The sequence below is a fragment of the Penicillium argentinense genome, assembly GCF_028826775.1.
Source record: "Penicillium argentinense strain IBT 30761 chromosome Unknown utg000009l_segment0_segment0, whole genome shotgun sequence".
Taxonomy (NCBI): domain Eukaryota; kingdom Fungi; phylum Ascomycota; class Eurotiomycetes; order Eurotiales; family Aspergillaceae; genus Penicillium; species Penicillium argentinense.
This window is the reverse complement of record NW_026622668.1, coordinates 2878524-2906240: the sequence shown is the minus strand read 5'-3', so window position 1 is coordinate 2906240 and position 27717 is coordinate 2878524. Positions and strand designations below refer to the sequence as shown.

General features: G+C 53.0%; 9 protein-coding genes across 9 annotated transcripts; 5 read left to right on the top strand and 4 right to left on the bottom strand.

Annotated features, from left to right (window-relative positions):
* Positions 1–3720: 3720 nt before the first annotated feature.
* N7532_008670 (PEX11 family protein) lies at positions 3721–4621 on the top strand (the record flags this gene model as incomplete). Its single annotated transcript, XM_056621162.1, has 2 exons — positions 3721–3787; positions 3981–4621. 2 exons carry the CDS (start codon positions 3721–3723, stop codon positions 4619–4621), a joined length of 708 nt encoding a protein of 235 aa, XP_056471968.1.
* A 1587-nt stretch (positions 4622–6208) lies between these two features.
* N7532_008669 (putative MFS phospholipid transporter (Git1)) lies at positions 6209–8045 on the bottom strand (the record flags this gene model as incomplete). Its single annotated transcript, XM_056621161.1, has 6 exons — positions 6209–6319; positions 6370–6640; positions 6695–7005; positions 7060–7078; positions 7138–7736; positions 7863–8045. 6 exons carry the CDS (start codon positions 8043–8045, stop codon positions 6209–6211), a joined length of 1494 nt encoding a protein of 497 aa, XP_056471967.1.
* Positions 8046–9903: 1858 nt separating this feature from the next.
* On the top strand, positions 9904–11531 carry N7532_008668 (proteasome regulatory particle lid subunit RPN7; the record flags this gene model as incomplete). The annotated part of the gene is made up of 3 exons (XM_056621160.1): positions 9904–10365; positions 10431–11266; positions 11339–11531. 3 exons carry the CDS (start codon positions 9904–9906, stop codon positions 11529–11531), a joined length of 1491 nt encoding a protein of 496 aa, XP_056471966.1.
* Positions 11532–12050: 519 nt separating this feature from the next.
* On the top strand, positions 12051–13929 carry N7532_008667 (putative alanine aminotransferase; the record flags this gene model as incomplete). Its single annotated transcript, XM_056621159.1, has 3 exons — positions 12051–12123; positions 12370–13616; positions 13675–13929. The coding sequence occupies 3 exons, from the start codon at positions 12051–12053 to the stop codon at positions 13927–13929; spliced, it is 1575 nt and encodes a 524-aa protein (XP_056471965.1).
* A 937-nt stretch (positions 13930–14866) lies between these two features.
* N7532_008666 (amino acid transporter) lies at positions 14867–15314 on the bottom strand (the record flags this gene model as incomplete). The annotated part of the gene is made up of 3 exons (XM_056621158.1): positions 14867–15025; positions 15079–15212; positions 15269–15314. 3 exons carry the CDS (start codon positions 15312–15314, stop codon positions 14867–14869), a joined length of 339 nt encoding a protein of 112 aa, XP_056471964.1.
* A 573-nt stretch (positions 15315–15887) lies between these two features.
* N7532_008665 (uncharacterized protein) lies at positions 15888–16271 on the top strand (the record flags this gene model as incomplete). The annotated part of the gene is made up of 2 exons (XM_056621157.1): positions 15888–16084; positions 16136–16271. The coding sequence occupies 2 exons, from the start codon at positions 15888–15890 to the stop codon at positions 16269–16271; spliced, it is 333 nt and encodes a 110-aa protein (XP_056471963.1).
* Positions 16272–19235: 2964 nt separating this feature from the next.
* Positions 19236–21827, bottom strand: N7532_008664 (copper fist DNA-binding domain-containing protein; the record flags this gene model as incomplete). Its single annotated transcript, XM_056621156.1, has 4 exons — positions 19236–20536; positions 20596–20760; positions 20850–20936; positions 21803–21827. The coding sequence occupies 4 exons, from the start codon at positions 21825–21827 to the stop codon at positions 19236–19238; spliced, it is 1578 nt and encodes a 525-aa protein (XP_056471962.1).
* A 1647-nt stretch (positions 21828–23474) lies between these two features.
* On the bottom strand, positions 23475–24336 carry N7532_008663 (uncharacterized protein; the record flags this gene model as incomplete). The annotated part of the gene is made up of 2 exons (XM_056621155.1): positions 23475–23898; positions 23972–24336. The coding sequence occupies 2 exons, from the start codon at positions 24334–24336 to the stop codon at positions 23475–23477; spliced, it is 789 nt and encodes a 262-aa protein (XP_056471961.1).
* A 730-nt stretch (positions 24337–25066) lies between these two features.
* On the top strand, positions 25067–27701 carry N7532_008662 (putative C6 finger domain protein; the record flags this gene model as incomplete). The annotated part of the gene is made up of 4 exons (XM_056621154.1): positions 25067–25462; positions 25536–25648; positions 25708–26741; positions 26800–27701. 4 exons carry the CDS (start codon positions 25067–25069, stop codon positions 27699–27701), a joined length of 2445 nt encoding a protein of 814 aa, XP_056471960.1.
* Between the last annotated feature and the right edge of the window lie 16 nt (positions 27702–27717).

The following is a 27717-nucleotide window of genomic DNA, read 5'->3' as shown; positions in this document are numbered from 1 at the left end:
CCTGCGATTTCGCGGACTTGGCGCCTTTGTTTGGCGCGCGTTGCTCGTCGGCTCTGCGTTGCTCTTCAGGAGTGGGACGTCGACCTGGACGTTCTGATAGCTTGAAAGAAACCTCTGGTGTAGGACTCTGCGATCCTTTGGCTGGCATCTTCGGCGGACTCCCCGACCGAAAACTCGCCCAAAAGGCTCTGAGCCTGCGCGCTTGAGCCCGTTGCTCCACCTTCTTTTGGCCCGGCTATTTGTTGGTCCTTCGTCTTCATATATGCTTCTCTTAATCTTTCTAAGGCTTTCATCTCTATTTGTGGCGTCTTTTTTGTTTGTTCCTCCGCGTGTGGGTTGCGGTTGAGTAGTACCCTTTGGCTGTGCAGTTGAAACCGTTCCAGAACCCTTCGGTTGTGTACCTGACGACTTGCCCCCAGGTCCCGTGGAGGTCTTCCCTGTCGGGGATGTAGATTTCTCAGTCTCGCACGATACATCCGTCAATGGCCAGTCTTTGGCATTTCCCTCTCTTTTTAGGACTGACTTCAGGAAGTTTAAGTATTGTCCCTGTGTGAGCTCTGCCTGTTCCTTTGGCACTGGTATGCTGCTCATGAATTGGTGAGAGTAACATTAAGCCAGCCATCTCAAATCCAATTGGCTCATCAGTTGTCAGCTGGATCTGCGTTTGCGTAGAAATTGCACCACTGGTTTTGGCTGTCCCTGCATCTTCCGGAATTGTGCCTGTCACTTCGAGAGTGGCATTTTAGCCAGTCAATGGTGCGGGTGGCGCTGGGCCGGTCAACTCAAGTTCCATTTGTTCTGTAGCTCCCTCGTTTGCAACTTCGGCTTATTTGAGTGTGCTAACAGCGGTCCGTGTTGGCCGTGATACCGGAGGAAGCTGAGACGCTAGGGGTTTAGGTACTGCGAATGTAAACCCTTGAGTTTGGGGTGTCAGTTGTCCAGTTGCCGGTGTCCAGGAGACAGCAGGTGTATTTACTGGACCCTGCGTCACTAGAGGCTGTGATCCTGTAAATGTAAACACTGGAGCTTGAGATACCGGTGGTTGAGATACTGCAGCCTGTGTCACTGGTGTTCGAAATATTGGAAGCCTGAGATACCGCCGGCTGAGACGTTGCTGGATGTGACGCTGGCGTCTGAAGCAATGGAGTTCCAGATAATTTTTTTTGCGGGACTTTGGGTAAGCCGCCGGCGGTCATATCAGTTCCCGTGTCTCTCGAACCTTCAGAATCCCCGACTTCCTCCAGAAGGATCTCTTTCCCTTCATATATCATGCGGGGCCTTCTTCGTCGTGGTCCACGCTCATTGTCCTCTTCTACAGGGGATACGGCTTCTCTGCGTTCTCCGACGGTGGCTTGTTCTGGGGTAGGCCCTTGCTCCTGCTGTTTAGGCTGGTTTGATGGAAGAGCGATATGATCTTTGGGCCTTTGTCATTCTTCTAGCATTCCAGTAGGCGCCCATAAGCCCTTTTGGCCTCTTTGCCCTACCTGGATCTTTCCACAAGTGCACTGAACTTCTGAATGTTTGACCTGTGGTTGGTTGCATCCATTCATGGGCGGCGTCCTCGCGAAAGTCTAAGGAAGCTGCGATCCAGGGTCCCGCGCGAGTAATTCTCAATGAAACGGCGGGTTCATCATCTTTGTTTCTTTCCTTTTGTCGATCCCTTCTGGATGCCGATCTGGATCTCGAGCGAGGGTGGGCCAAGGGTGTCGGTTGTAAAGACCCTGATCCACTGCCTGTGGGGAATATTTGTTAGCATATTTGCATATGCAGACGCCGCATACAACTATACACCAGTCGCATCCGGAGATCGAACAATTACAGTAAAATCCGGTCCCGTCAGCGACGGTTGCTCTTCACCAGAGCCCAAGGAATTTGGGAGATACTAAGACAGGATGGATCGTGGAGACTGATTCCACGTTTGGAGACTTGATATCACGTTAATTCCGATCAGTCGAGCCTCCCCCTCTCCTGCTTGGTGCATGCTAAATGTCGAAGTATCAATACTCGACAGACTTAACCACAAAGTGTCACGGTCAGACTCGGTCAGTCCGTAGTCTCTTAGCGGCCTTGAAAATCTGTCAAATCTAAAAGCCGCTGCATTGACCCAGTCGCCATTCTGACTGCGGTCTTCCGGACCGTTTGGGTCTGCTATCAAATCACTCAAGCGTAGTGCTACCGGATATTGAGATCCGCTGGCGCGGATGATGTGAATATCAGCATTGGGATGATAGAAGGCCTAGTAAAATCAAAGGCCTCTTTTTGTGATTGTGAAGGATATGGTGGTGATTGTGGTGCGTTCCGCCCGCCTCCTGGATCCCGACTTGATTCCCGTCTGAGTTCCTGTCTGGGCTTCTGTCTGGGTGCCTGTCTGGATTCCCCTTTACTGTTGCGCTTGCCTCTGGTCGGCTTGCTTCCTCTGGCCCTGCCTGATTGGATTTGGCAGAGTCCCTAACCGTGCTTGAATTTCCTCTTTTATTGCGTCACGTTGAATGCTGAATCGGAGATTAGAGGGCTAATCAGTATTGTAAGCAGATCGGGCTACGTTGGTCAAGGCATTCTGATCGGGCAAGCTTTTTGCAACACCAAGCGTATTAAAGACCTCGTGTTTGCCTTCGTCCGCGCGTTTCTGCCGCTGGGCAGACATTCTGTCCATGTTGGGCGCTGACTCTGCTTGGAAGTCTCGTGCTGTGATGTGAGTAGTTGCAGTAAGCCTAGACTTGATAAAGGACTTCACTGATGCCAAAGTCTCGCCAACAACTACAACTCGACTAGATGAATTTATTTTCATCATTCTCTGAAGAGTGAGCATGACGGGGGTGTTGAAAGAAAAAGTCGAGATGGACTGCCACTTGCACTTTTTTTTTTTTTTTTTTTTGGGCGAGAATGGGAAAACGAAGTAAAGAAGACTGAGAAGTTGAGTCGATTGTACATGGTAGTTCATGGTTGATCCAATCGCTGCTATGGGAGAGTCTTTCTATGCGTATCATGGTAGCGCAGTCCACTTTTTTATACATCCCGAGCATGGACCGACAATGTCGCACAGTTGGTCCTTTCTTCCTCCCTCAGCTGTAAGCAGCAGGACAGGGTCGAATTTGTTCCTCAGTTCAGCCTGGGCGGTGTGCCGTAAACAATCCTCAGCAGCGAACTGGCTCCGAGGCTCCATTCTGCATCTGCTCGGACGCTAGTAGCGCCAGGATCGCGCTAGCACAAAGCCAGAGGGGAAAATAAACCCAAAGAGGCATACCAGACCACATCATGGGCACTTGATTTTCAATTTCGAAGTATCCAGCCAGGGATTGCCTTTTCGTCGAGTCTCCACGGGGCCAATCTCTGTTCGCGCGACTAGTGACCAAAGGTACGAAAATCAATCGGAGGCGTCAGGAGTGCTGCGTCTGCGGCCGAAATCAACCTGGGAGCCCAAAGGCACCGTCTATGGCAGCACGAGGAAACATGCAGTAGAAACCACGGCTGGCGGACTCGCCGATAGAAACAAGCACTTCACATGAAAACTCGCGGCAGTCCGGGGTCGGGGGGTTGCTCTCCACAAGTTCCGGGCAGCAGCCGAGGTTGGCCGCCCGCGGCTCCAGACACCGGTCAATTACCGGCTCCTTCGCGTCATTACCCTTCCACCTCCGACTTGACATCTTCATCCTCCGACCACCCCCCGACCCTTTCCCTTGTTCACCTCTTTTTCGTTCGTGACCGGGAAACAAAGGCATCATGGTTGCCGACGCTCTCGTCTACCACCCTGCCCTCGCGCACTGGCTGCGCTTTGTTGCGACAACCAGTATGTATTCCCCCTGCACCCGATCGAGGACCGGCTTTCATGGCATCACCATCGCCTGTGGGACCTCATGTTCCCCAGAGATGCGAGAAGAGATGTCCATGATCCCTTGCTTCAACCATCCAAGCCACTCCCCACCACCGAGCAATCACTCGGATCCCTATATCCGAGGCCTCAGCTAACCTTCTACCTCCAGTCGGCCGAGATAAGCTCCTCCGAACCCTGCAATACTTCTCCCGCTTCTACGCCTGGTACCTGTACCGCACCAACCGCCCCCAGTCGGCTATCGACCCCTACAATGCGGTGAAGAAGCAGTTTGGCACCACCCGCAAGATCCTGCGTATTGGCAAGTTCGCCGAGCACCTCAAGGCCGCCTCCGTCGCTCTCGACAACAAGAGCCCCGTTGACCCCGTCCTGCGTTACTTGGCCGTCGGTCGTCAGCTCGGTTACGCCGGCTACCTGTCTCTCGACACCATCACCGTCGTCGACGCCGTCGGCTACCGCAAGCTTGCCTCCGTCAAGAAGCTGCAGGAGCACGCCTACCGTGCCTGGGGTGCTGGTCTGCTGTGCAGTGCCGTCGCCGGTATCTACACTCTCTTCCGCCTGCAGGAGAAGGAGAAGACCATCAACCGCAAGGAGGGTGAGGGTGTCGTGGAGGCTAAGAAGATCGAGAAGGAGCGTGCTGCTGCCCGGATACAGCTCATCTCTGATCTGTGCGATCTGACTGTCCCCGCTACCGCCGTAGGCTTCGCCAACTTCGACGATGGCATCGTCGGTCTCGCCGGTACCGTCAGCAGTTTGATCGGTGTGTGGTCCCAGTGGCGCAAGACTGCGTAAATGGGATGACGGTGGTTTGTAAGGTTTAGTTGAGGTGAACTAGCTTGCAGAGGGAACTGGTCTGGTCTGTACTGGTACAGAAGGCCGAAGCCTCCTCTCGGGTTGGTCAATGTGTTTTATTGATCTAAGGCGCGGAAGACAAGCGGTAGCTTCGTCGGCCTAGACACCCTCCCGCGTTTATATCCTTGTGTTCGTGGACAAACTTGTACCCTTGTTTTTTCTACCTGTTTCCGCTTGGAATATGTCTAGATGCCCCTTTCGTTTGTTTACGTATATACCATAGGTAGAAATCCTACGGGGTCTACAAAGAAAGTTTTCATATCTGTAGCATTCTCATGCATGAGTAGCTTCTATCAGTAGGGCCTTGTGGTCACCAAGGAATAGCTGTCATACTGAATGTCCTCGGCAGCTCGCCTGAAACCACTAACCACCAACCCATAATCTACAGCACATGCCCCTCAACACCACATCCGAATCGTAATCTCGTAGACCGCGTCACTCATCACCATTCATAATACACCCCTGGGTCCTCAAACCGGGATTAGCCCTGCATCCTGTAGGATAGCTGGACTTAGACGGGGCAGGTCTTGAAAGCGTTAGTTGCACGTCCATCAACAGGTCAAGAGATTCTTCAACTCACAGCACCGCAAGAGCCACAGCTCTTACCGGCACCGGTGAGGGCGGTACCGCACTTGGGGCAGCTAGCGTGGCCAGACATGATTTTTGTAGTGGTGGTTGATCGGTTGATCTGCGTGGAGTCAGAACAAAAGCTGATGACGCTGTCTGGATATGTGTTGATGGCACGGGCGACGCAACAACAACCCTCAGAAGCATATCATACCTGGATAATTGAAGTATTTGGGAATAGTGGAAAGCGTGTAGACGAGTGAAAGTGAGTAGAAAGGTCAGCAGCTGGTCGTGGGAAAAAAAAAAAAAAGGACGCAACTGATTTACCCCGCCTCGGCGCCCCGCTCTTAGACGCGGTCTGTGATACTTTCCGATCTATACCGGTATCAATGAGATCGAGTCAGAGATGGGCAAGTGATTATGGCAATTTTTTGGAAAGTAACGTTCCAGCACGGAGATTATTGTAACCACAACCTCGCCATGACATGTCTTAGATACTTAGATTCTTCTACGCAGGAGAAAACGGTAATAAGGATTGATTGATTGCATGGGATCATGGTATCCATTTCTCATAAGAATAAGTTACTAAATAAAGCATACACTGGTCCGCTCTGTCGACATTCAGGCAGACTATCATACAAGCAAGGATAAATCATCGAAACGCACTCCCGAATCAGACCACCCATAGATCAGCACGGAAATTACTCGACATCCTTTTGATTTGAGTTTTCTTTCACAATATGTCGCTAGGGCATTCCTTGAATAAATCATGTCGCTAGGGCTCATCAAATATCATCGGGTCTGTCGCAAGCGGAAATAATAGCCGTGTGTTGTCGCATAGGGGTCGGATTTGTTCGAGGCGCATGGGTCAGAATAATTTGATTCATCGAAGATACGTGTCGGGCTGTGTGGGCGTTGGATATGATATGCGCTTCGGGAAGGTGTTGTGAGTAAATCGCCTTACTCTTCGTCGATGCGAGCGCCGTGACCAGGGGTACCCATGGTCGAAACGTCGTAGCCGTTCTGAGCAAGGAATTCGCGGAACCGAGCGTCTTCGTCGGTGATGGTGTCCTGGAAACAAAGTGTCAGTAGAGGTCTGGAAATAGGCTGTATAGACCAACCTGGTTAATCTGCGGCAGAAGGAACACGGCGAGCGCGGCACTGAATATGCACAGCGAGCTGGAAACGAAGAAAGGATCCTGGCCGGACCGAATGCTGTTGGGGGCATTCTTCTGCACGATGGGGAGGACGTAGGTTCCGACAAAGGCTCCGATCTTGCCGATGGCTGCTGCGTATGAGTAGTATTGGCCACGGATGGCAGTTGCACTGGTCTTGGCCGCACAGAGGCCGATGTTGTCGCCGGGGCCAAATTCTCCAAGGGCAAGGAAAATTCTACTACAGTTAGACAGGCGATCAAGGCAAAGGCTGTAAGCTGCGATTACTTACCCATACACCACGACGAAAGCAGCCACGTTCTCCGAGGTTGCCAGCCACTTATAGCAACCGGACATGATAAAGCCGACCACACCTTGGAGGAAAACTCCGAGGGCAAGCGTATTCTTGGGTCCGATCCAGTCACTCGAAAAGGCACCGAGAGCGGAGCCAGGAATGTAGAAAAGATAGGTGAGGGTAGTCCAGCCGAAGGTCTTCCACATGGGTGCGTTGCCGCCTTCGATGATGGAGAGCCACTTCGAAGAATACAATCCGAAAGAGTACGACGAGAAATCGTAAATGAACCAGATCAGACAGACTGCGGCCTGTACGTTTGTTAATTGAATAATTTTTTGGAGATTGAGCAAAACTCAGCATACCAGACGCTTCCAGTAGAACCTTTGATGGGTTGTCATGTCAGTCAAGGCGCATACAGGGCGCAGTGAGATAAAACTTACTTGACGATCAACCGGATTGGGAACGTGTGCATGCGCTCGCGATCGAACTCCTCGGGTTCGTTCAGCTTGTACCGCAGGTAGACCAAGCTGAGAGGCGGAATCACTCCCAAGCCGAGGGCGACACGCCAGGCAGCACGAAGGTGGTCTTCCGTGAAGATCAGGCAGAGAACCATGGGGACGAAAGCCGAGACAACAAAACCGAAGTCGATTTGGAAGTTGGTGAACATGATGAACCAGCGGTTACGGTGGCCACTCTTGAGCTCTCCCGTGTTCTCGGCGCACGCAACAGATCCAGCAGGATACTCGCCGCCGATGCCAATGCCGATGAAAAATCGGTAAGCAGTGAGAGCGGCAAACAGGCCATACTGGCTGTCATGCGCACCGTAGGAACCAGCCGAGAGGGCGGCGAAGACGAAGAGAATAATGGTCGAGATCATCAGAGACCACTTGCGCGAGTACACATCGCTGGTGTATCCGAAGACCAGCATGCCAACGACAGTGCCTGCGAAGGCGATCGCAGACACATTCTGACTGGCGGGGGAGTTCTTGTACGTATCCGGATATATGGTGCTGAGCATGGTGTTGACCTGACCGATCACCTACAGCAACGTGTCAGCCATGGATGGCATGCTGCAGATCGCGGGGGTACGTGGGACGACGGGTGTGCCAGGCGGCTTGCCAACATTGCCGGGAAGTGAATTGGGGGGGGATTTCGAGTAACTTACGCCATTGAGATAGCCATCCGAGAAAAGACCAGCACCGCAGGCGATGGTGGGCCAGCTGCGTTCCCAACGACCTTTGGCGGCGTCGTCCAGCGGAGGGACATCTGCAATGGGGCCAGCTTCGACCGAGGTTTTTTCCTGGAGTCCCTTGGGCTCCGAATAGCCCTCTTCGGCTTGCGAACTCATCGTGAGGTACTTTTGACAAGGGTCACGAGTAGCAGTCTCGCGTTGCAGATGAGCTTGGAGATATGAGTAGAGGGGGTAGAGAAGCGGGAGCGTGTGTTATCGCGTACTACAAATGCGAACCGTCACGGAACTTCCCGCTGCGGACGGGAGCCTGCTCGTCGAGGATGCCGAACCTGTCGAAGATGAGCGAAAAGAGAAGAAACTAAGAATAAATAACTAGGTAGGGCTGGGAAGCTACCATGAAAAAAAAAAGTTAAGAGGATGGGCTCTAGCCTAGATAAGCAAGTGGTGGCCAGCCTAAGGCGTACTAGGAAACTCTAGCGCTCGAGAACAAGGACAGTGCCATCTCCAGTGTACCCTCCGACCTGCTCCCCTCCGATAACCAGCCCTCATTAGCTGTGCTACGCTACTAGTAGTGTACTAGGCACTACCCCAGCGGAATGTGGGGCTGCCTAGCGATGCGAGCTCGGGCTAAGCATCAACAGTCGGTCCAGGAGGGCCAATGAAAACTTTGGTCTCATATCACACGCCCACGCCCACGCCGCTCGGCGAGCCCGCGCTGCCATTACAAGCTATTCGAGGTTGTGTGCACGCGGCCTCGCATCATCGACCACGATCTGATAAACCATTGCAATTGGCCGCCCTGCCGTCAACGTCCCTGAGGGTATTCTTCAATAATCGACATCCTATTCGGTGCACGTGCGAACCGTTGGATCGGGGCCGAGCCTACCCTGGTGCACCGGTGGAGACCGGCTGTGCCTCGGGTTCCAGCTAGCCTGGTTAGCAGAGGCTAAAAATGGCTAGGGGTGGACAAAGGGCGGCAGAGAAAAGCAGCAAGCCGAAAGAGGACTGACGAAAGCTGGGCGATAGAAAGTAGGCCACAGAGCATCAGACCAAATGTGCCCAGATGGAGTGTGACTACGATGTGAAATGACATGCACACGGGGATACCGAGATTCCGGTTTGCTGGCAGATGGGATAACATTTCCACTATTCTAGCGTACAGATTCCGGCATATTATTTCTCACAGGGCCTCGGTGTTGGTAGATGCATCACATGATTTCAGGTGTGCTACATTGTAAAAATGTACACTGCTGTAGGAATAGGGATCAAAAATTACTATGAATCCTGGGGATCTTTGCCTGCAGTGTGTAATTGTATGGAAGTCATTGAAAGAGCACCACGATCCCTTCACAACGCCACGACTGGACTGCACACTGCCATGGCAGTGTGGACGCCAGTACCTGCCTACTTGAGCATTAGCCGCGTCCAAGTCATGGTGTCTACAGGGTACATTGTATCGTCAGGATTTACATAGTCTAAGTAGCTGTGAGGTAGTATTTTTGAGTTCAAATCCTTTGTAAGTGTTATGGAGTCCCAGTGGGTTCCTACAGCCCCCGGGGAGAGATTGTTGCTGATACCACACGGCAGACATCATACTGCGGGCAACTTCATTACCAAATATATTTTCTGCTTCAAAGTGTTAGTTGTACACTTGCATGAGAACAATGACTGTAAAGTCGAGATGGACGCACGCGACCGGCAGCAAGAAAGACAGCACTAGCGCTAATTAATGTTTTCTTTAATTGCTGGGCTTGGATAAGAGGTTCTCGCAGGGATACGAGATCCTGCAAAAAAAGGTCAAAGTACTGATCCAAGGCATCCGCAGTGTGATGCCTTGTGGCCTGGGGAAAATGGCACTAAATTGGGTCGGCCCGGAGAAACATTCCGCCAGCTGAGCTTGGGTCCCAGCTACCGTGATGCATCCCGAATCCCATCGAAACACACCTCTCAACACCCTTCCTTCCATTCCGCTTCCTTTTCTCGTCATCGTCAGTTTTACCGGCCCCTCGCAATCATGGGGTCCGATCCGCAGTACATCAAGTACCCCGACCTCCTCCTCGCCCAACATGTTTTCAACCTTTCCAACCCTGCATGCTCCGCGTCCATCCAGCAGACCTCATTGTCGAAGCTGCAAGATGTCATCAAGGAGCGCAAGATGGCTCCTTTCTACCGCCACCTGGCCCACCCGACCGAGGGCATCTTGAACACCACCGGCGAAGGTGTGACGCAACACCCGCACGGTGCGGGCTCCTCCAAGCCTCTGATCATCTCCGACATGCTCGCATCGCGCAAGTCTCCACAAAAGATCGACTTCCCATGGGATGAGAAGCTGTATCAATCTCTGGTGGAGGACAACAAGCAGGAGCTGGAGACCTTCCAGAAGGAGGAGGATGAGGCAGAGGAAGCCGCCGGCGAGACCGAAGTACAGGCCGCGCGAGGGAAACGGGCCGAGTTCTGGGCTCGGGTAGGAGACAAGGTAGGTTCTGCTTAATTGCTGAGTCCATTCCGTATAGGTGTGTTAATATTCAATTCTCTTGACAGGACAAAGCCATCGAGTCGCACGAAGCCCTTCTGGAGAAGATCGGATTCCTCGGTACCAAGATCGACCTCGTTCTCGCCATGATTCGCATTGGACTGTTCTTTGGAGATCGCGCATTTGTGAAGAAGACGATCGAGCGTGCCGAGACCTTGGTGGAGAGCGGTGGTGACTGGGACCGGAGGAATCGCCTCAAGGCATACAAGGGCATGCACCTGCTCACCATCCGTTCCTACAGCCTAGCGGCGCCCCTTCTTCTCGACAGCCTGTCTACATTCACGAGCTACGAACTTTGCAGCTACTCCGCCTTGGTGATCTACTCCGTGCTTGCTGGATCGTTGTCCCTCAAGCGTGTGGACTTCAAGGCGAAGGTGGTCGATGCGCCTGAGATCAAGGCTCTTCTTGGTGCTGGCGAAGACCAGCTGGCCGCTCTGTCCGGCGAGACCTCCGCTGGCCCCGGTGCTCGGGAGGAAGAGATGAAGGATGCTACCGTGTCATCATCAACCCCAACTGGTGGAAAGGGTGTTCAGACTGCGATTAACCTGACAACCTTGGCCACCGGTTCCGGCTCGCAGACCGAGTCTGAAACCCCCGTGGACTTTTCTCCTCTGGCCAATCTGGTCAACAGTCTCTATAATGGAAACTACCGGTCGTTCTTTGTGGCCCTTGCGGCCGTGGAGGACCACTTCCTGACTCAGGACCGATACCTGCACGAGCACCGGGCGTGGTTTGTTCGGGAGATGCGGCTACGTGCCTACCAGCAGCTGCTGCAAAGCTACCGGGTGGTGGGCCTGAACAGCATGGCCAATGACTTTGGTGTGACCGTGGACTATCTGGACCGGTATGTATCGCCCAAGAGTCTCGGTTTTTTTTCTCCCTGCGATTTGATTCATGTGACTGACTCTGTTTCTAGCGACCTGGCCAAGTTCATCTCGAGCGACCGCATTGCCTGCACCATTGACCGCGTCAACGGCATCATCGAGACCAACCGTCCCGACGACAAGAACAAACAGTACTCTGATGTGGTGAAGCACGGTGATGCTCTGATCACCAAGCTGCAGAAGTACGGACAGGCTGTTCGGCTTCGGGGCAGTGAGCGCAGCTAGATTAGACGATGGATATGGGATGACAGAGTGATATAACTACGTATTACCAACACCAAATGACCAAGATATTTCTCGCATACGCACTTCTTCTAGAACCGATCTACTGGATCCTCTTTACTGAAATACACCAACCCCCGCATGTCGGGCGGCTCCGGGGTGGCAACGGAGCCCACTCGTCGGGCAACGGCCTTCCCGAGGAAAGGCCCGAGGAGAAGATCGTCCCTGCGCCCGAACCATTGGTGCCCTGTGCTTGTTGCTGGCCCTGAATAGTGGCATCTGTCTGTCACCCTGTGCCTTTCACCCCGTAGAATTGCTTTATAGAACCTCAGATCGCCCTCTTTTTCTCGTCCGATAGACGCCTCCGCACTGCATTGTCCGGTTTATGTGGGGAAACCATGCTGACTCACAGTCTCACCGCCCAATCGGGCCTTGTGGATGTTATTTTTTTTTCCGTTTTCCTCATCCCGCCTGATCGAGATCTAAGCCTGAAGTAAACCCCTACCGAATTTTTCAACCGAGATGTCCTGGCAATTTCGACTCGGTTCGCGCGCCCGGGCAGCCCCGTTGCGGGCGTCGGTGACCCGGCCGAATGGTCTCCTACTTCGCCCGACCGCGCTTGCTGCGGGGGATTCTCCGCTAGGTCAGGTACGTGGTTGACCTACTATGCGCTATTATTATATGTATCGCCGACGATAGCCTTCGTCGTATGACACCATTGCTGCTCGCTCCACTCTACTTTTCTTGATTGTCCTCCCCCACGCTGCGTCACTCACCTCAAACCACTCCGTCTCTGTCGTTTTGACCGTCAACTAACATTCACCCCCGGGTCAATTAACAGCACCCACCATGACTCAAACCACCGTTTCCTACGGCACCCGGACTCTCTCAGTCAAGTCTGGCAAATGCCTTAACCTCGACAACATTAATCCTCACATCCGGGAGGCCAAGTACGCCGTGCGTGGTGAATTGGCCGTCAAGGCGGAGTCATACCGGTCTCGCCTGGCCGAAGGCGACAAGTCCCTCCCGTTCGAGAGCGTCATCTTCGCCAACATCGGAAACCCACAGCAACTCGACCAGAAGCCCATCACCTTCTTCCGACAGGTCCTCAGTCTCGTCGAGAACCCCCTGTTGCTGGAGAACCCCGAAGCCCTCAAGACGTCCTTCGGATACAAGCAAGACGTCATTGACCGCGCCCAGACCTTGCTGGCCAATGTGCAGAGCGTCGGTGCCTACAGTCACAGTCAGGGTGCACCGGGCATCCGCAACAGTGTCGCCCAGTTCATTGAGGACCGTGATGGCTTCCCCGCCAACCCTCAGGACCTCTTCCTAACTGCCGGTGCCTCGTCTGGTGTCAGCACTCTGTTGAACGTTATTTGCGATAAGCCCAGCGCCGGTGTTCTAGTTCCCATTCCCCAGTACCCTCTTTATACCGCCACTCTGTCCCTCCTGAATGCGCGATGCGTTCCCTACCTCCTGGACGAGCAGAACGCCTGGGGCACTGATATCAATGTGATTGAAAAGTCCATCGCGGACGCCAAGGCTGCCGGCACTGACGTGCGCTCCGTTGTCGTGATTAACCCCGGTAACCCCACCGGTGCCTCGTTGAGCCCCGAGGACATCAAGAAGGTCATTGATATTGCCGCCACCGAGAAGCTGGTCATTATTGCCGACGAGGTCTACCAGACCAACGTCTTCACCGGCGAGTTCACCTCGTTCAAGAAGCGCCTCCGTCAGCTCCAGCAGGAGCAGCCTGGCAAGTACGATGACGTCGAGTTGGTTTCCCTGCACAGTACCTCCAAGGGTATGGTTGGCGAGTGCGGTCACCGTGGTGGTTACTTCGAGCTGGTCGGCTTCGACCCTAAGGTCCAGGAGCAGATCTACAAGCTCGTCAGTATCGGCCTGTGCCCGCCGGTCGTGGCGCAGTGCCTGCTCGAGACTATGGTCAACCCTCCCCGCCAGGGCGAGCCTAGCTACGAGCTTTACCAGAAGGAGTACAACGGTATCCGTGACGGTCTGCACAAGCGTGCCCTCGCTCTGTTCAATGCCTTCCAGCGCATGGAGGGTGTCGAGTGCCAGGAGCCCCAGGTAAGATCCTCTTCACAATCAAAACATACCGACAACTTATGCTAACTTCAACACCCAGGGTGCCATGTACCTCTTCCCCACCATCAACCTCCCCGCTAAGGCCGTCGATGCCGCGAAGGCTGAGGGCCGCGCCGCCGATGAGTTCTACGCCCTCGCCATGCTCGACGCCACTGGTGTCTGCGTTGTTCCTGGCTCCGGTTTCGGTCAGAAGGAGAACACCCTGCACTTCCGCACCACCTTCCTCGCTCCCGGTACCGACTGGGTTGAGCGCATCGTGAAGTTCCACTCCGAGTTCATGAACAAGTACCGCTAAGATCCTCACGTAACAAACAAGAGCATCTATACATTCAGGTAGATACCGGATGCTCTGATTTGTTTGTTTCCTTTTACACGTTATCATGTGAGACGATTTTCCGCCTCGAACTTTCTTCTGCAGCCACCCGCTTCTGTGCACGGGCTTTGTTTTTTCGATTGATACGATACCATATAGACCACATATTGGGAATCTGTGGTGCTGGCTTGAAAAGTGGTGTTGGTCAGTATCCTGGAGCATATGCATTCGGTCTGGAATAGGCTGAGATTGACTCTTTTCCTCATTTCCTTGTGTATGGACTTGCATCTCAATGGTGCTGGAATAGAACAATTTATGCTCCAAAGCATCTTTGAAAACCTTGCCTTTTTCTGTATCCATTTACTCATACCGTAGGCAACATCGGTTGATGTGATAAATCTTCCTCTTGAAACCTAGAAGACAATCTCTATTTATACCCAATTCTGGGGTCAATGCGGGGGTATAGTTCCATACCCCACGCAATCCAGACCCACCTTCCCACTCAAGGCATTGAATCCAATCTAACGCTAGTACTAGCTGCCAGGTACGTGTCAAATGTAAAAAAAATGGACTATCACCCCTGAGACCTCCTTCCGCAATAGGAAACCGCAGATAGAACACCCGAGGTTGAAGTTAGTACCCCCGCTTCACAGCAAAACAAAGAGCCCGACTTAGGACACCCCCAAATCCAACGCCTCCAATCTCCTCCTTTCCATCTTCTCAAAATCGACCTGCGGGCCCGTAAACGCACCCCTCTTACTAACAAACCAAAGCCCACAATAAACCCCACAAGACCGACAAAGACAACGGGAATATAGTTCATATTTTGCGGGTTCACGGGTCGCGATGTTGGGAAACAATAGACGATATTCAGGAATAGAACTCGGGACACGGTGATGATGTTAATACGGTATCCGTATCATCCGTGGGAGAAGACCCGGGGTGGGAGGACGGTTTCGCGACCTCGGTACAGGATGATTGCTTGCGGGATTATGCAGGAGGTTTGAAGGAACATTATGTTTACGCCGACCATTGCTGAGAAGGCAGCTGTTGAGCCGAGGAAGATGAAGCCGTAGAGCTGATTTGTCGGGTTGAGATTGTCTAGAGCGATGGTGTGTAAGATGAACTTACTGTGACTACTGTGGATGAAAGTATCATAGCGTTGGCAGGCATTTGATAGCGTCGGCTAACTCGATACCAAACCTTTGAAAATGGCAAGCCACCATCTCTGGATATTGCCCACAGTTTTCTGGAATTTGTCGTTCCTTCATGATATTAGTATGTCCTCATCTGCATTCGGATTTGAATCCAGGCAACTTACCATTAGTGACAGCACATCCGAAGAAATAGAATGCAAATAGAGACATGAGGGTCGTGGCCGCTGCTTTGGATTCGGTGCCTTGATAGTAAATCTCCAACAAGGGGAGATCATTAGACGAGTTCAAGACGGAATCTAGATCTTAGATAGCAGCCATGCATGAGATAGCATAGGGGGTAGCCTTAGATATTCCCATCAAAATTGGGTATAGCATGACCTAGGAACATTTCGACCAGGATTCGGGATATCTTTACAGAGATGCGCTGCTGCGTCAGTTCCAAGGAATGCGTAGACAGCGTTCCTAACCGTAAGTATAAACGCGATACCGTCATTGGGCCAGCCCCTGCGATTATCGGCGTTGGAGAATATGTGTTCTGCTGGAGGATAGTTGTTGCGAGAAACAGGCCAATAGAGTAATTTCAGTGGAGGATAACGAGAGAATTGCTAGTGTCACTGAAAAAAAAAATCAGAGTGCGAGATGAGAAAATAATGGCTAGATTACACGAACAAATTACTTGGTTGAACGCGGAATCAATTGTGAGAAAAAAATATTGATACCGGCTACCACCTACATCAACGCACTATACACCAGCCATTGACGCCGAGCAACTTACTGGTCCAGATGCTTGCCATGGTCAAGATCATCGAGGCAACGAAGTTGCACACCAGAGGCAGCACCAAGCCACCAACCGAAAACACTGACCCACCCATTCCTGCGAAGCATATTAGCGGGCTGAAGGAATTGAGCAAGTGGTCGAATGATCCCTACAAGTACGCCGCAAAGGCTCGGTACTTTTCACTCGAGACCATGAAAGACCAGTAATACTGCCTGGCAACTGGATACGCAGACACAATTTCCGCCAGTTCCAGAGACACAATACCAGTCATAAACCCGGCGAGACTTATTCCAATGGACGACCCGACACCGGACCAGGTGCATGTCCAAGCGAAGCAGAGAGATATCATGCTGAAGACTGTGAATTGGCGTAGCACTTCGGCTGTGTAGCCGTTTGCTGCGAGCTCTTGGTCGTTGATGTCCATTTTTATGTCGATGTTTGCGTCGGCATAGGGGAGAGGGGCTATCGTCTGCCTCTCGGGCTGGAGGGAAGGATCCCACATGCTGATAGGTGTTTCCTCGGCAATGTCAGGGGTCGGATGTGGCCGCTTTGCTCCAATGGGAGAGAGTGTGAAGAGGATTGGGATTTCTCATTAGGCTGGCAATAGACATCAGGAGACCCTGGTACAAGTTCCTTTCAGCAATGCTTCGCTTCACCTCTCGTACATTCCCAATTAGGAAATCCGGGGAAGTAAGCATTGTGGGGAGTCTTGTTTCAGAAAGGCATTCGCGTGGGAGTGACATGGAGAGGTGGTTCTTGGTATATATGGCATAAGATGTCTCTCTCAAATCCGTAGCTGCTATAAGAGATGGGACCAGCCTGTCAGCCCTAATCGTGTTAGTCACAAAGCTTAACACTCCTGTAGAAAATAGCAAGTCAGCCAAACCGGGTGCCTATTTAGAAAATCCTGGGCAGAACTGAAAGAGTAGTAAAGATTCAAAGCTTGTGTTTATAAAAGGCTTAAGGAGAGACGGGATAATCGACGAGCGTGTTGTTGACATCGACCGTGGTGGCCTGATGGCTCAGGCCGAAATTTCGCCAGATCCAGCAGCTTACTCGCTGGAACTTCCCTTGTTCTTCACAGTAGTAGTTTCAACCAAATATCTGCTCCACTGCACGATAGTATCTTTTGATCTCTTGCGTTTCCCGGGAGCCAGGGATGGAGCCCCAAGACTGACTATTTGTGCACAACTTCTCATGTTCTATCCAGGAAACTTGCGTTGGATCCTGAATTGATATGTATACATTTAGGGTAAATAGTATTCGCATGAGGCCCATAATTAAGAGGCCTAATACCTTACCCATGACAATAGTCAGGCCTAGCGTAACAGTGACCTTGGGTTTTACGGTTACAACTTACCGATGAGTATCATCTAGGTACTCATACTGGCGGACAAGACCAAACCCTAGCAGTACATGACACACAGGATATACATGAGATGCCGACTCATCCGAGCCGGAATGCGACAATATCTCCCTAGAGATTGGCATAATTGACAGCGGTGCCCTATAGGATTCTCGGAGCTTGTAAGCGGGATATCGGGAGATATATTACGCCTCCCTTGCTTCAGCCACGAATCTCGGCGGTTGACATCGTAAGTTCTGAGACGTTCGGCGATTCCAATTGCCGGATAATACCGAAAAAGACACTTTTAGTCTGAAGAAATCAGAATGTGTATTATATTAGCCGCCTTCTGGAAATAACCGCCGCTTTTTAGGAGCTTTAACCCAGCAAATAAGCAGCATATTTCCGGGGTCTAAACCCCATCCTTACCAGTACCCCAGCCCGCAATTTTTGCCCTAGACAAGGTTCCCATGCCCGAATAGCCCGTGCAGAGCTAAGCATTAGCCAAGCCCATGTACCCAAGGCTTGTACCACGAGAAAGCGGATCAACCGGCTGCAGCGTACGTGTGGCATGCTGGAGACACGCACGAGAGCTGTACGAGGACGATCAGGCAAGGTCTTGACTAAAAAGAAAAGACTTGGTATGTAGGCTGTACGCCGCGTCGCGCTGGCATGTACATTGAACACGTACCCGCCTCTTCGGAATGGACTCGCGATCTCGAATTAATTGGGGGGGGGGGGGGGGGGTGGGTAATGGATGGTTTTCGATCTCAACAGGAATCATGGGTCCAGATGATGATTTAAGGTTGTTTCAATGGCTGAATGGTGGCTGCTTGGTTCGGTTTGCTCACCGCTACTTTGAGTTTCGTGTAGGTGTATAGCGTGGAGTACCCGCTTGCTCTATGTTATGCCAGTATTTCGAGTATCGATTATCTGTGCGTGATCAATTATGATTGCCGGATGTAGAGCTCAAATGGGATAGATGTATGCCTTTTTGACTATTGGTAAGTACCAGTAGTACTTGAAGTTTAGGCGAGATACTGCTGAGATTGTCAATATACATTCGAGTTGTGATATATCCTTGATGTATAGTCATCGGAACGACCAAAACAGGCAAAAAGCAAATAAAAATCAAATCAACTCAGTGACAAGGGAGAAATCCAGAAAAAAAGGTAAGAACCACCCCAAATCGTCACCGATTTCCCATGACGCCCTGCAGCCCCCGATCGCAGCTGTATAGCCTTTTCGCTGCACGATGAGAAAACCTGCTTTGCTGAGGTGAGACACCCCAGCCCGAGTGGGTCTCGGCGTGTACTCACCGCAACATGCGTTTGGTGAAACGGTGACCCGATCGCATTTGAGTTCGTCCACAGCACATCCGTGCTGCGCTTCTGGTTCGGATGTTTCCACCGAGAGCGCTCGTGCCCCTGGAGGCTAGGTAGGCGCTTGCGCCTTGGGACGCGGTTGGAGACCTGAGTTGGGGTCTGCCAAGCGCCTGGCGGTCCGATCGATTCGCATGGGTATTGCGAATCAGGGCTGGCTGATGACATCGTGCCCGGGGTGAGGTGCAGATTTGCATCAGGTGCATGTTGCGTACCGAGTGGGATGCTTCTATAAGCAGGATATGCAGTGGGACTGGTCAGAATTGCCATGTCAGATGTGTGATATTCTGGTTTGGGCTAAGGATTGTACACATTGGTCTATACATTTGAACAGCGACAAGCAAAACAAAGAGCAGCAAAGCACGAGTGTGGTCCCGCCGGATCATGTACAAGTGGCGTTGTATATCCCAAAACACAGAACCCCTCTAGATTGATGCTATCATGGAAGAGATCTAGGCTGGCTAGTCAAACAAAAAATATCAGGCATTTATCATCATCTCTCATCAAGGTCATGAAGACGGTGTGGAGGTGGTGGTAAGGTGCCGCTAGGCAGCGGAGACCCCAGGAAGAGAAAGGTAGAGAATTAGGAGAGAAAGAAGCTAAAACAACATGGCACTCCTTCGCGGCTACTGCGCCCAGGACTGGCGGAAATAACCATCATCCACGGGCGGGGTGGACTCGTCGAAGAGGCTGGTTGGCCAAACAGGGACAGGATCCTGTGACTGGGGCAGGGTATAGATGTCCTGCGCAGGGATCGGCTTGGATTCGATTCCCATGCTGGCTTGCAGCCGATGCTCGAGCGCGGCGGTCGACTCGTTAGCCGACTTGAGGAAATCATCAATGTTGATCGACTCGAGGTCATTTGACGAGAGGAGCTGCGTTTGAGGCAGACCGACCAATGAGGAGGCAGAGCTGATGCGGAGATGGTCCATGTCCGATGCTTCACTGACGCTGTGCAGATCGTGCACGTCATTGCTGCCAGTGTGCCCGAGACCCGGGAGAGGTCCGAACTCATCCACCTCGGAAATGTCACCAGAGGAAGAGGGTGGTGGCAGACCTGAGGGGTAGGAATTGTAGTCGAAGCTTGCGTAGGACGGTGTCTGCGTGCTTGTTGAAGCAGGCACATCCGAGTAGAGCGGGAAGCTCGACCAGTCGACCGATGGCGCACCCATGCCGTTGGATCCCTGGGGCATCTCCGAATCCGGAGATGTAAAGTAGGGTTCTTGGTAGGGATCCTGGAATGCCATGCACGTAATTGGCGAATTCGAAGTCGTGGTCGGGAAGTTGGCAAAGGATGAGACATCGAGAGGCGGAGGAACGGTGGTAATGATCTGATCCAAGGGATATTTGTCCATGTGGGCTGGGGCAGACGTCGGGGTGGAGCCATTCTCCGCAGGCTTGTTCTCTATTCCAGCGGTGGGTAGGGCAGGGGCGGCGAATTTGTCCAGGTACGATGCGTCGAGCGGAGGGTGGTTCGCCGTATCGTCGGGGCCGGCGGCAGGCGCGCTGTTTGGGGAGCCACTCTGCGATGTCTGCTGCGATTGTGGTCGGGGGTCCATTGACAAGCTGAGAGGCTCCTGGACAAATGACGACTGGTGGGAGGTCAAGGGGAGGTGGTCCACGGATCGGCGGGGCATATCCGACGGGTGGTGAATCGTATGTGACCGTGGGATTGTGTACGGCAATCCGCACTTGTGAGCCATGTCATTATGCTTATGAGCGGGTTTGTGGTGACCGTCGCGGAAAATGGTCAACGTCGACTCGGACTTGGTCGACGTGAGCAGAGGCTTCCGCGGAAGCTCAGCAGGAACCGACGGATGGGGGACCGGCAAGCCAGTTTCCGGCACCGGGTCGAGATGAGGTTCCTTTTTCAGCGCACAAGTGCAGCGCTGGCCGTGACTGCAGCCACAGCGGTGAAGAGAGTCCTCTGTAAATTCAAGATCAGAAAAGGGGGAACTGATAAGCCAGCGCCGTCGTCATGCTCACGCTTGAGATCTCGCTTCTCGCCATGACCGTCTGGCGAGTCGGCTTTCTTCTTCTTGTCGCCGCACTCGCATTTGACGTGGGTTGTCCGAGACTTGCGTAGGCCGCGACAGTGGGTACATTGAGAGACTGGGCGGCCTTTTTTGTTGATGTGGGTCAAAGGGCGGTCTATCATTGACGATTGACGGGTTAGTACGGCGCAGAATCGGGTGGTCGAAGGGCATGAGTCAAGCGCTCGTAAGATGGGATCGACGTACCACTGTGGTGACAGCTGCTGACCCGGTGACCCCGGACGCAAGCTTCACAAGCCCACTTCTCACCATCAATGAGCATCGCGGTGGTTACTGCGAGGCACACATGCGATGAATCGCGAGATCGTATAAATAGGGGGTAGATTGAATGTTCAAAAGTCGAAAGGCTGGTCGCAAGGCGGACCGCAGAGCCGTCAAGGCGAGATTCAATTTGGGGTGGGAGGTTCAGCCGCTTCGAGGGCCGAATTGGGAACAGAAACGAAGCAAAAGGGTATCTGAGGCAAAGGGGGCCCAATGCGCGGAAGTTCACAGAACGCCGTTTCGAGAGTGTACAGGGTGTCGCAACTGAGGTATCTCGCACGGGTCGCCAAGGGTCGAAAAAAGAAGAAAAGTCAAAGGGTATCAAGAGTGGCGGCTTGGAGGGGAGAGGAGAGACGAGGAGGAAGGGGGGACCAAGCCTACGCACCGTTTGGCGCCGGCCGTGAGACAGGACACCAAGTACCGGTAGTGGCGGCCAAGATAAAAGCGATCGATATAGAGAGTCGAGGAACACCCTATGCAGCGAAGAAAAGATGAGGGAGGGAGGCGAGGGTTAATAACGGTATGGGATTTTCACTGCGCGGATGGTCGCTGCGGTTCGCCGGATCGAGGTACAAGGCACGCTGCGATCGTTACGGGACTGTTCGGTACGGTACGACCAGTATGATGCATGTACAGCGTAATCGACCTAATCGACCGGGCCATGCTCGAATACATTGTCGAGGAGAGCATTGTTCGAGCGATAGAAAAAGGGGTGATGGAGGTGATTCTCCAGCGCAACTACGTAGTACTAGTATGCGCACAGGAATCCCTTCTTGCGCTTTTTGCGGCCTGGATAGCAAACCCCCTTTCGCTGCCGTATCCACTGTAGTCGAAGCCTCGGACGTGGCAGTCCCACCAGGAACCGGGCCTCGTCGTACGGCCCTGGTTAGGGTTTCCCCCCATTGTGCGAAAGTGCATAGCCTACGACCTACAAAGAGCACAGATCCATTTTTTGGTGCCCTTGTTTCGAGTCTTCTCCCCGGGGGGCCGGCTCTAGTGCGACATTCCTGCCGTAAGAAGACGTAGAGAATCATCTTCGGGGTCGACGCCGGCTCAAATCATCGAGCCGCCTTGCGTGGCGGCACCGCACGAGTCCCCCATTTGCCCCGATGGTCGCCTTGCAGCCGCCCACGAGGGACTAGGAGTTGGTCGATCGGAGCAGGAGCTCGAGCAATGGCAGCCAAACGACCGTGTGCACGACTTGCCGATGCCAGACGCGACCAGACGCGACCACACCGCCAGGGAGCAAAGCCCTCTTCACGCAGCGAACCTGTGAACGTTGGGGGGAGCTCAATCGAGCGGAGTCACCGAGCACGGCCGTCGCATGAACTCGAACCCCACCAGGATGGATCTCGCTAGTCAAATCTGGGGCCGCACATCCTAGCCTTGACACTTGGCCCCTTTCGAGGCCCTGGTTTTTTTGGTCTTCCTGGTCGACCATGGACTGCGCGAGGATGATTGGATATGCCGTGCTGGTTGTGACAGGGGATACCGATGGCGCTAAAATCAGGATTTCAGGTACCGGCCTCGCTCGTTCGAAGAAGTTTCCACGATCCATGCAAGGCACACCGAGGTTGATCATTGGTAACGCAACCGCTGCGTCGCTTGGCGCCGTGGTGGCCGGGAGATCAGAGGAGAGGATGACGGTTCTCGAGCGCTGGCCGTTGGCAGTAGTAAGTACAGTAGTAAGTAGTAGGCAATACTGTGGTGTACATGTATACATGTACTTCTTGTAACAAGTGGTTGGAGCGTACCGCGGCGATACCGTACTGCATGTCATAGCGTGGTTCAAGGCGGTCGAATGGCGTCACTGTTCCTGCTTCGGGCGGGCTGCAGAGCGTGTTGGCGGCCAGCGGGTGGGCCCTGATCTGCACATGCACCTGTGGCCGCCAGCCCCCAATCACCGCCCCCGGGTGAATTTCGGTGACAGAACAGTACCGTATCGTTCCCTTGTGTTTGAAAGGGAGCCTGAGGCAGGGCCTTGGGAGCTGAGGAGAGGCAAGACATTCCGGCCGTGCGAGAGCGACTACTGTGACTATGCCTCGGGGTGCCGTGGCTGCGGAGTCTTAGCATATGATATTACCTCACTAGGTGCCCTTGGGAGAGCACTCTCTAGGTACCTGATGCACGCATGAGGGTGTACGTGAATGTATGAGAGGGTATGGACGCCGTACAAGATCAAATTCCAAATTAAGGCGTCGGGGTGAACCTGACAGAATGCGTTAGTCTCCAGGTGGGTTGGAGTTAATTTCGAGGAGATCCTGCAATATGCGAGAGTGGAATGTTTTCTTCCCGCCCACCAGCTAATGAATGCTACGAATAGGAAGCGTGTTACTTACTATTAGTGCTGTGCTCTACAAGGTCATGGTAGGAATGGAATGAGAGACCAATGGCGGGCGTACAATTCACTACATTACTAGTACAAGCAGTTAAAGGTAGACATCAACTCGGAGACCAAAGTACTCTGAAAACGTGACCATAGGGTACGGTTTGGACACACGAAAGAACCTACCGGGAACATCGACGAAAAGCTTCTCCTGTGTCAGCTGCTTAGCTTCCATCACCCTGTTCCTCGGGTTCTTCGCTGAAGGGACGTCTTCTTTCGACATAGACGCGTCGATGGCGATCAACCCGGTCCTGAATATCCCACATATCTAACCCCATGAAGGCCTTGTAATAGTTTTGGATCGTGTACCGAGTCTGGACAAGATCAAGAAACTCAGCGACCAACTCATCGAATTCCCACTGTTCGACCTCATGCCTCTCGGTGTTGAGGCGGTTCTTCAACTCTTCCAGTTCCTCAAGCATGTTGGCATCGTTCCGGGCACACTCATATCCTAAGCAGCAGGGGCACGCCTGATCGATCTCGGTGACGAAAAGTTCCGGATAGGGCTGATCATAGTTGAGGTCGGGATACCAGACATCATTGTGGCAAAGCGGGCAGACACCGCGGAAGTAGCTGTGAAGCACACTTCTATCCTCCCAAAGTAAGCAGCTCGTTTCCGAATAACCCACATTCCAGGGCCTGTGGTTGGCCATCCGCTTACCTTCCGATGGGATTGATGTCATAAGAAAACCCGGTGTAAATGGTCTCATTATCACCAAAAGAAGGAATCTGAAATGGCTCAAAAACCTCCTTGAGTGTCATGAGTTCTTCATCCTTTGGATGCATCGTGTCGTCGTCATATGGCACGTACTCCACGGAAGGGCCATCTAGATACCAGAAACCCTCTCTGGGAGTTCTCGAAAAGCGGCCATAGCTCACGATGACTTCGTCAGTCCGAGGGTAACGTGTCTCCGGAGGGGAATATTCAACGACATAAAGGACTGGAGCATCGATGCCGATTGCGGCAGGGAAGACCATGATCAGGTCACCTTCCTCCACGGAGCATTTGAGTCTGTCGATCATCATGGCTGCAACATGTGGTTTGCACGGGGTTAATGATAATTTGGAGGCAATCTCCTGGATTAGTGTTGATTAAATCGCGATTGATGCGGACGAGGGTGTGAGGGTGGGATGGTTGGAGTTGGAAAGCGAGAGTAGAGAAGTAAACAACGTTGCTAGGCGTGAGACGGGGAAGGCGCGGCAGGTGTTACCCTTCCGGCGACAGCACGTCCTCCAACTGGCGTTCACCAGATTGCCTATGACACCTGCGGGATCTGCCATGGCAGCTACTACTTCACATCCCAGTCTGAGGGTACCCTACATTCAGTACCATAGGGTAGTCGTGCTGGAAGTACTATGCACTATGTACTAGTACCACCAGTAGTGGCCAGATGTGAGGGCTGGGCGGATCGACGGACAAACCTCCGGCCGGTCGGAGGACTGGGAAATAGTATTAATCCGCTGAACGCAGAAACAAAAGGCCGTTCTCCGCGATCATCCCGAAGGAACTATGAACTATCCATTTGTAGATTCTACTGAGGATCGTTGCTTCATGGCAAAATGTTGGTGTTGCTCGATGCGGCGGCGCTAGCCCCTGCAAAATCAACCCCCGCGAAATTTTAGTCTGTAAAGGAAAAAAAAAACCTTGCCTCTGGCACTTCGCGTCTCCAACCTCCAACCCATCCTTCCATCCCCCGGAAGCCCGCTTTCCCCCAACCCATCATTTCTCGTGTATTTTCGAGTTCGTTCTCGCGAAATGAACTCTCGCGAGCAGTCTGACATGCCTCCGACGCCTTCTTACCCGTCTCCTAATGGCGCGCAGATGGCCCAGGGCGCCATGCCGTCGTACTACGGCAACCGCCAGCTGACGACCGAGGAGCTTCTGTCGGGCGAGCTGTCGCGCGAGGCATCGGGCCCTGGTCTAGGAGACGGTTCGAGCAACGGCGTGCATCACGGCCAGTCGATGGTTTTGGGCTCCTCGAATGCCGGCGACATGGGTCGCCCCTCGTCGGAGGATCAACACGCGCACTTCCAATTCACTCCGAGCCAGCAGGTGGGCGTGGACCCAAATCACGATCTGAGTTATGGTGAGCAAAGCGCGCGCAAGCGATCCAAGATCTCAAGGGCTTGCGACGAATGTCGGCGAAAGAAGGTACGTTGCGACACTCTCGCAGTCAGACGCGCGTGAGTTTGTCCAGCTGCTAACGGTGCGATTTTCTCATTAGGTACGATGCGACGCGACCTCGGAAAACGGTCTCGAGACATGTTCGAATTGTCGCCGTCTTGGTGTTGTGTGCCAGTTCAGTCGCGTGCCGATGAAGCGCGGTCCAAGCAAAGGGTATGATGTGGAACACCCGCTCGATCAATTATTGCCTCGACTCACACACAATATTGCAGTTATATCAAGGAACTCGCCGAACGCCTTCACACTCTCGAGAGCCAGATGCAGCCTGGAATGGTCCAGCCCGATGTCCCATATCAAGGCATGAGCGAGGTGTCTCTCGGTAGAGGCTACCAGGACTTTACATCGCCTGTGGACTCAGGTTCGGCCAATCGCAAGAGAACATACTCCGTTTTCGAAGGACTCCCCAGCTCCTCGTTTGCCCAGCCTTCGTTCAATACCCGTGGATCTCAGAATACCTTCGACGGACCGGACGCAACGGCAGATCCATACAACCCCACCGTTGCCAGCGGTGCTGCCCCGAAGCCTGGCAATCTGTTCTGGAATCCGACCGAAGGGGATTCTGATCTGCCCACGGGCCTGGAAATGACCGAGCTGCCCCGCCACGAAGGGGATGATGATATGACACCAGTCAGCCTCGACGAGGGCGCCCTCGAGGCCTATTACCAGAAGGTTCACACGCTTTTGCCAATCCTCCCTCATACACGGGAACGCACACTGGAACTCCTTCACCAGTGCCATCGGGAAGCCCAGGAGATCTTTTGCTATGCGTTGTATGCAGTTACACGCACAGATCTATCCCGCGTTGCGAGCAACTTTGAGAGAGTTACATCGTTTGGACATGCACAGGATTTGCTTCTGTTCCACACCCGTCAACCATTGCTGGTTCACACTATGCCCGTCAACACAATCTGGCTTCAGAGTCTGATCTTAATGATCATTGATTGTGACGCACGTGGCCCGGATAACCTAGTGGGCAATGACAGTGCGCCAAAGCACACTTTGGTATCGGCGGCTAGCAAGCTGGGGTACGATCTGGCGAAGATCCAAGGCCAGCTAAAGAACAATCGATCTTCAGACCCCGATGTGGATTCGGAAGCCAACCTTGTCCGACGCATCTACGTTTCGCTGACCATCCTTACTCGGTGGTATGCGATTAGTGTGGCCGATGCGACTGTGCTTGGCGGACAGGAAATCGGTGGTCGTGAAGATGAGAAGGTTGTCGGACAGATCACAACAGGAATTGCCTGTAAGTGGAACACACCCCCTCACACAATTATTTACAGAGACACTGATTTTTTTTGTAGCCTATTCAACCTTTCTATCGGAAATGGTCACCTTGGCCACCGTCGAGCCCAACGTCTGCCAGACCAACACCGGGCTGGGACGCATGGTCGGTGCTAATCTAGTTGCTTCCCTCGAGCGCCTGGCGGACATGGAGGACATCTTCAAGATCCACGAGCTTCCCGAAAACACCACAACTCGCCCTCTTTTCGAGAGCCTCCAAGCCCAACTGTACTGGACCCTTCGCCTTCTAATAAAACGCCATGTCTATGTCTACAGCCCATACGAGATCATCTACTGTGCACAAGAGGTCATCAACGAGCTTCACAAGGCGAACATTCAAAGCCGACTCCCCACCCCCTTTGACCTGCACAGCTTGGCGCTTGCCTCCATGACCCTTCTCGAGGCGACTGTTCTCCCAGAGCACGAAAATGAATGCTGGAGTTCATTGCAGAAAGTTGAAGAAATCCTCGACCGGCGCGAGAAGCGAACAGCCAAGGCCACAGAGTTCGACAACATCTTCGGTACTCCGGGCTGGGACGCAAAGATCCGAGTCTTCCTCGAATGGCGCCGTATCAAGTCCCAAGAGAGCCAGCTCCAGGAGTCGATCGGCGTTTTGCCAAAGTCTAGCTCAGGGCCGGGGTCCGGTTCCCAGCCGCCGATGGGCCCCAACGAGCAACGTTCGCTACAGCACCTTGCCGACCTTGCTGTCGGCGCCGAGGGTTCTGTGAGCCAGAATGCGCCTACAACTCCCCCACCTGGTCTGTCTGCTGATCAAGGCGAGACATCGCCTAATCTTGCTCCGCAACTGGCTCAGTCTCAGGGTGGCAATGGCACAGGTCGTGTTGTCGTTGATTTCACGATGCTAACCCGGGAAGGCTACCTCAATGTTTTCTCGGGGTTGATTTACCGTCGAAACCGTTAAGAGGCCATGGAGAGGA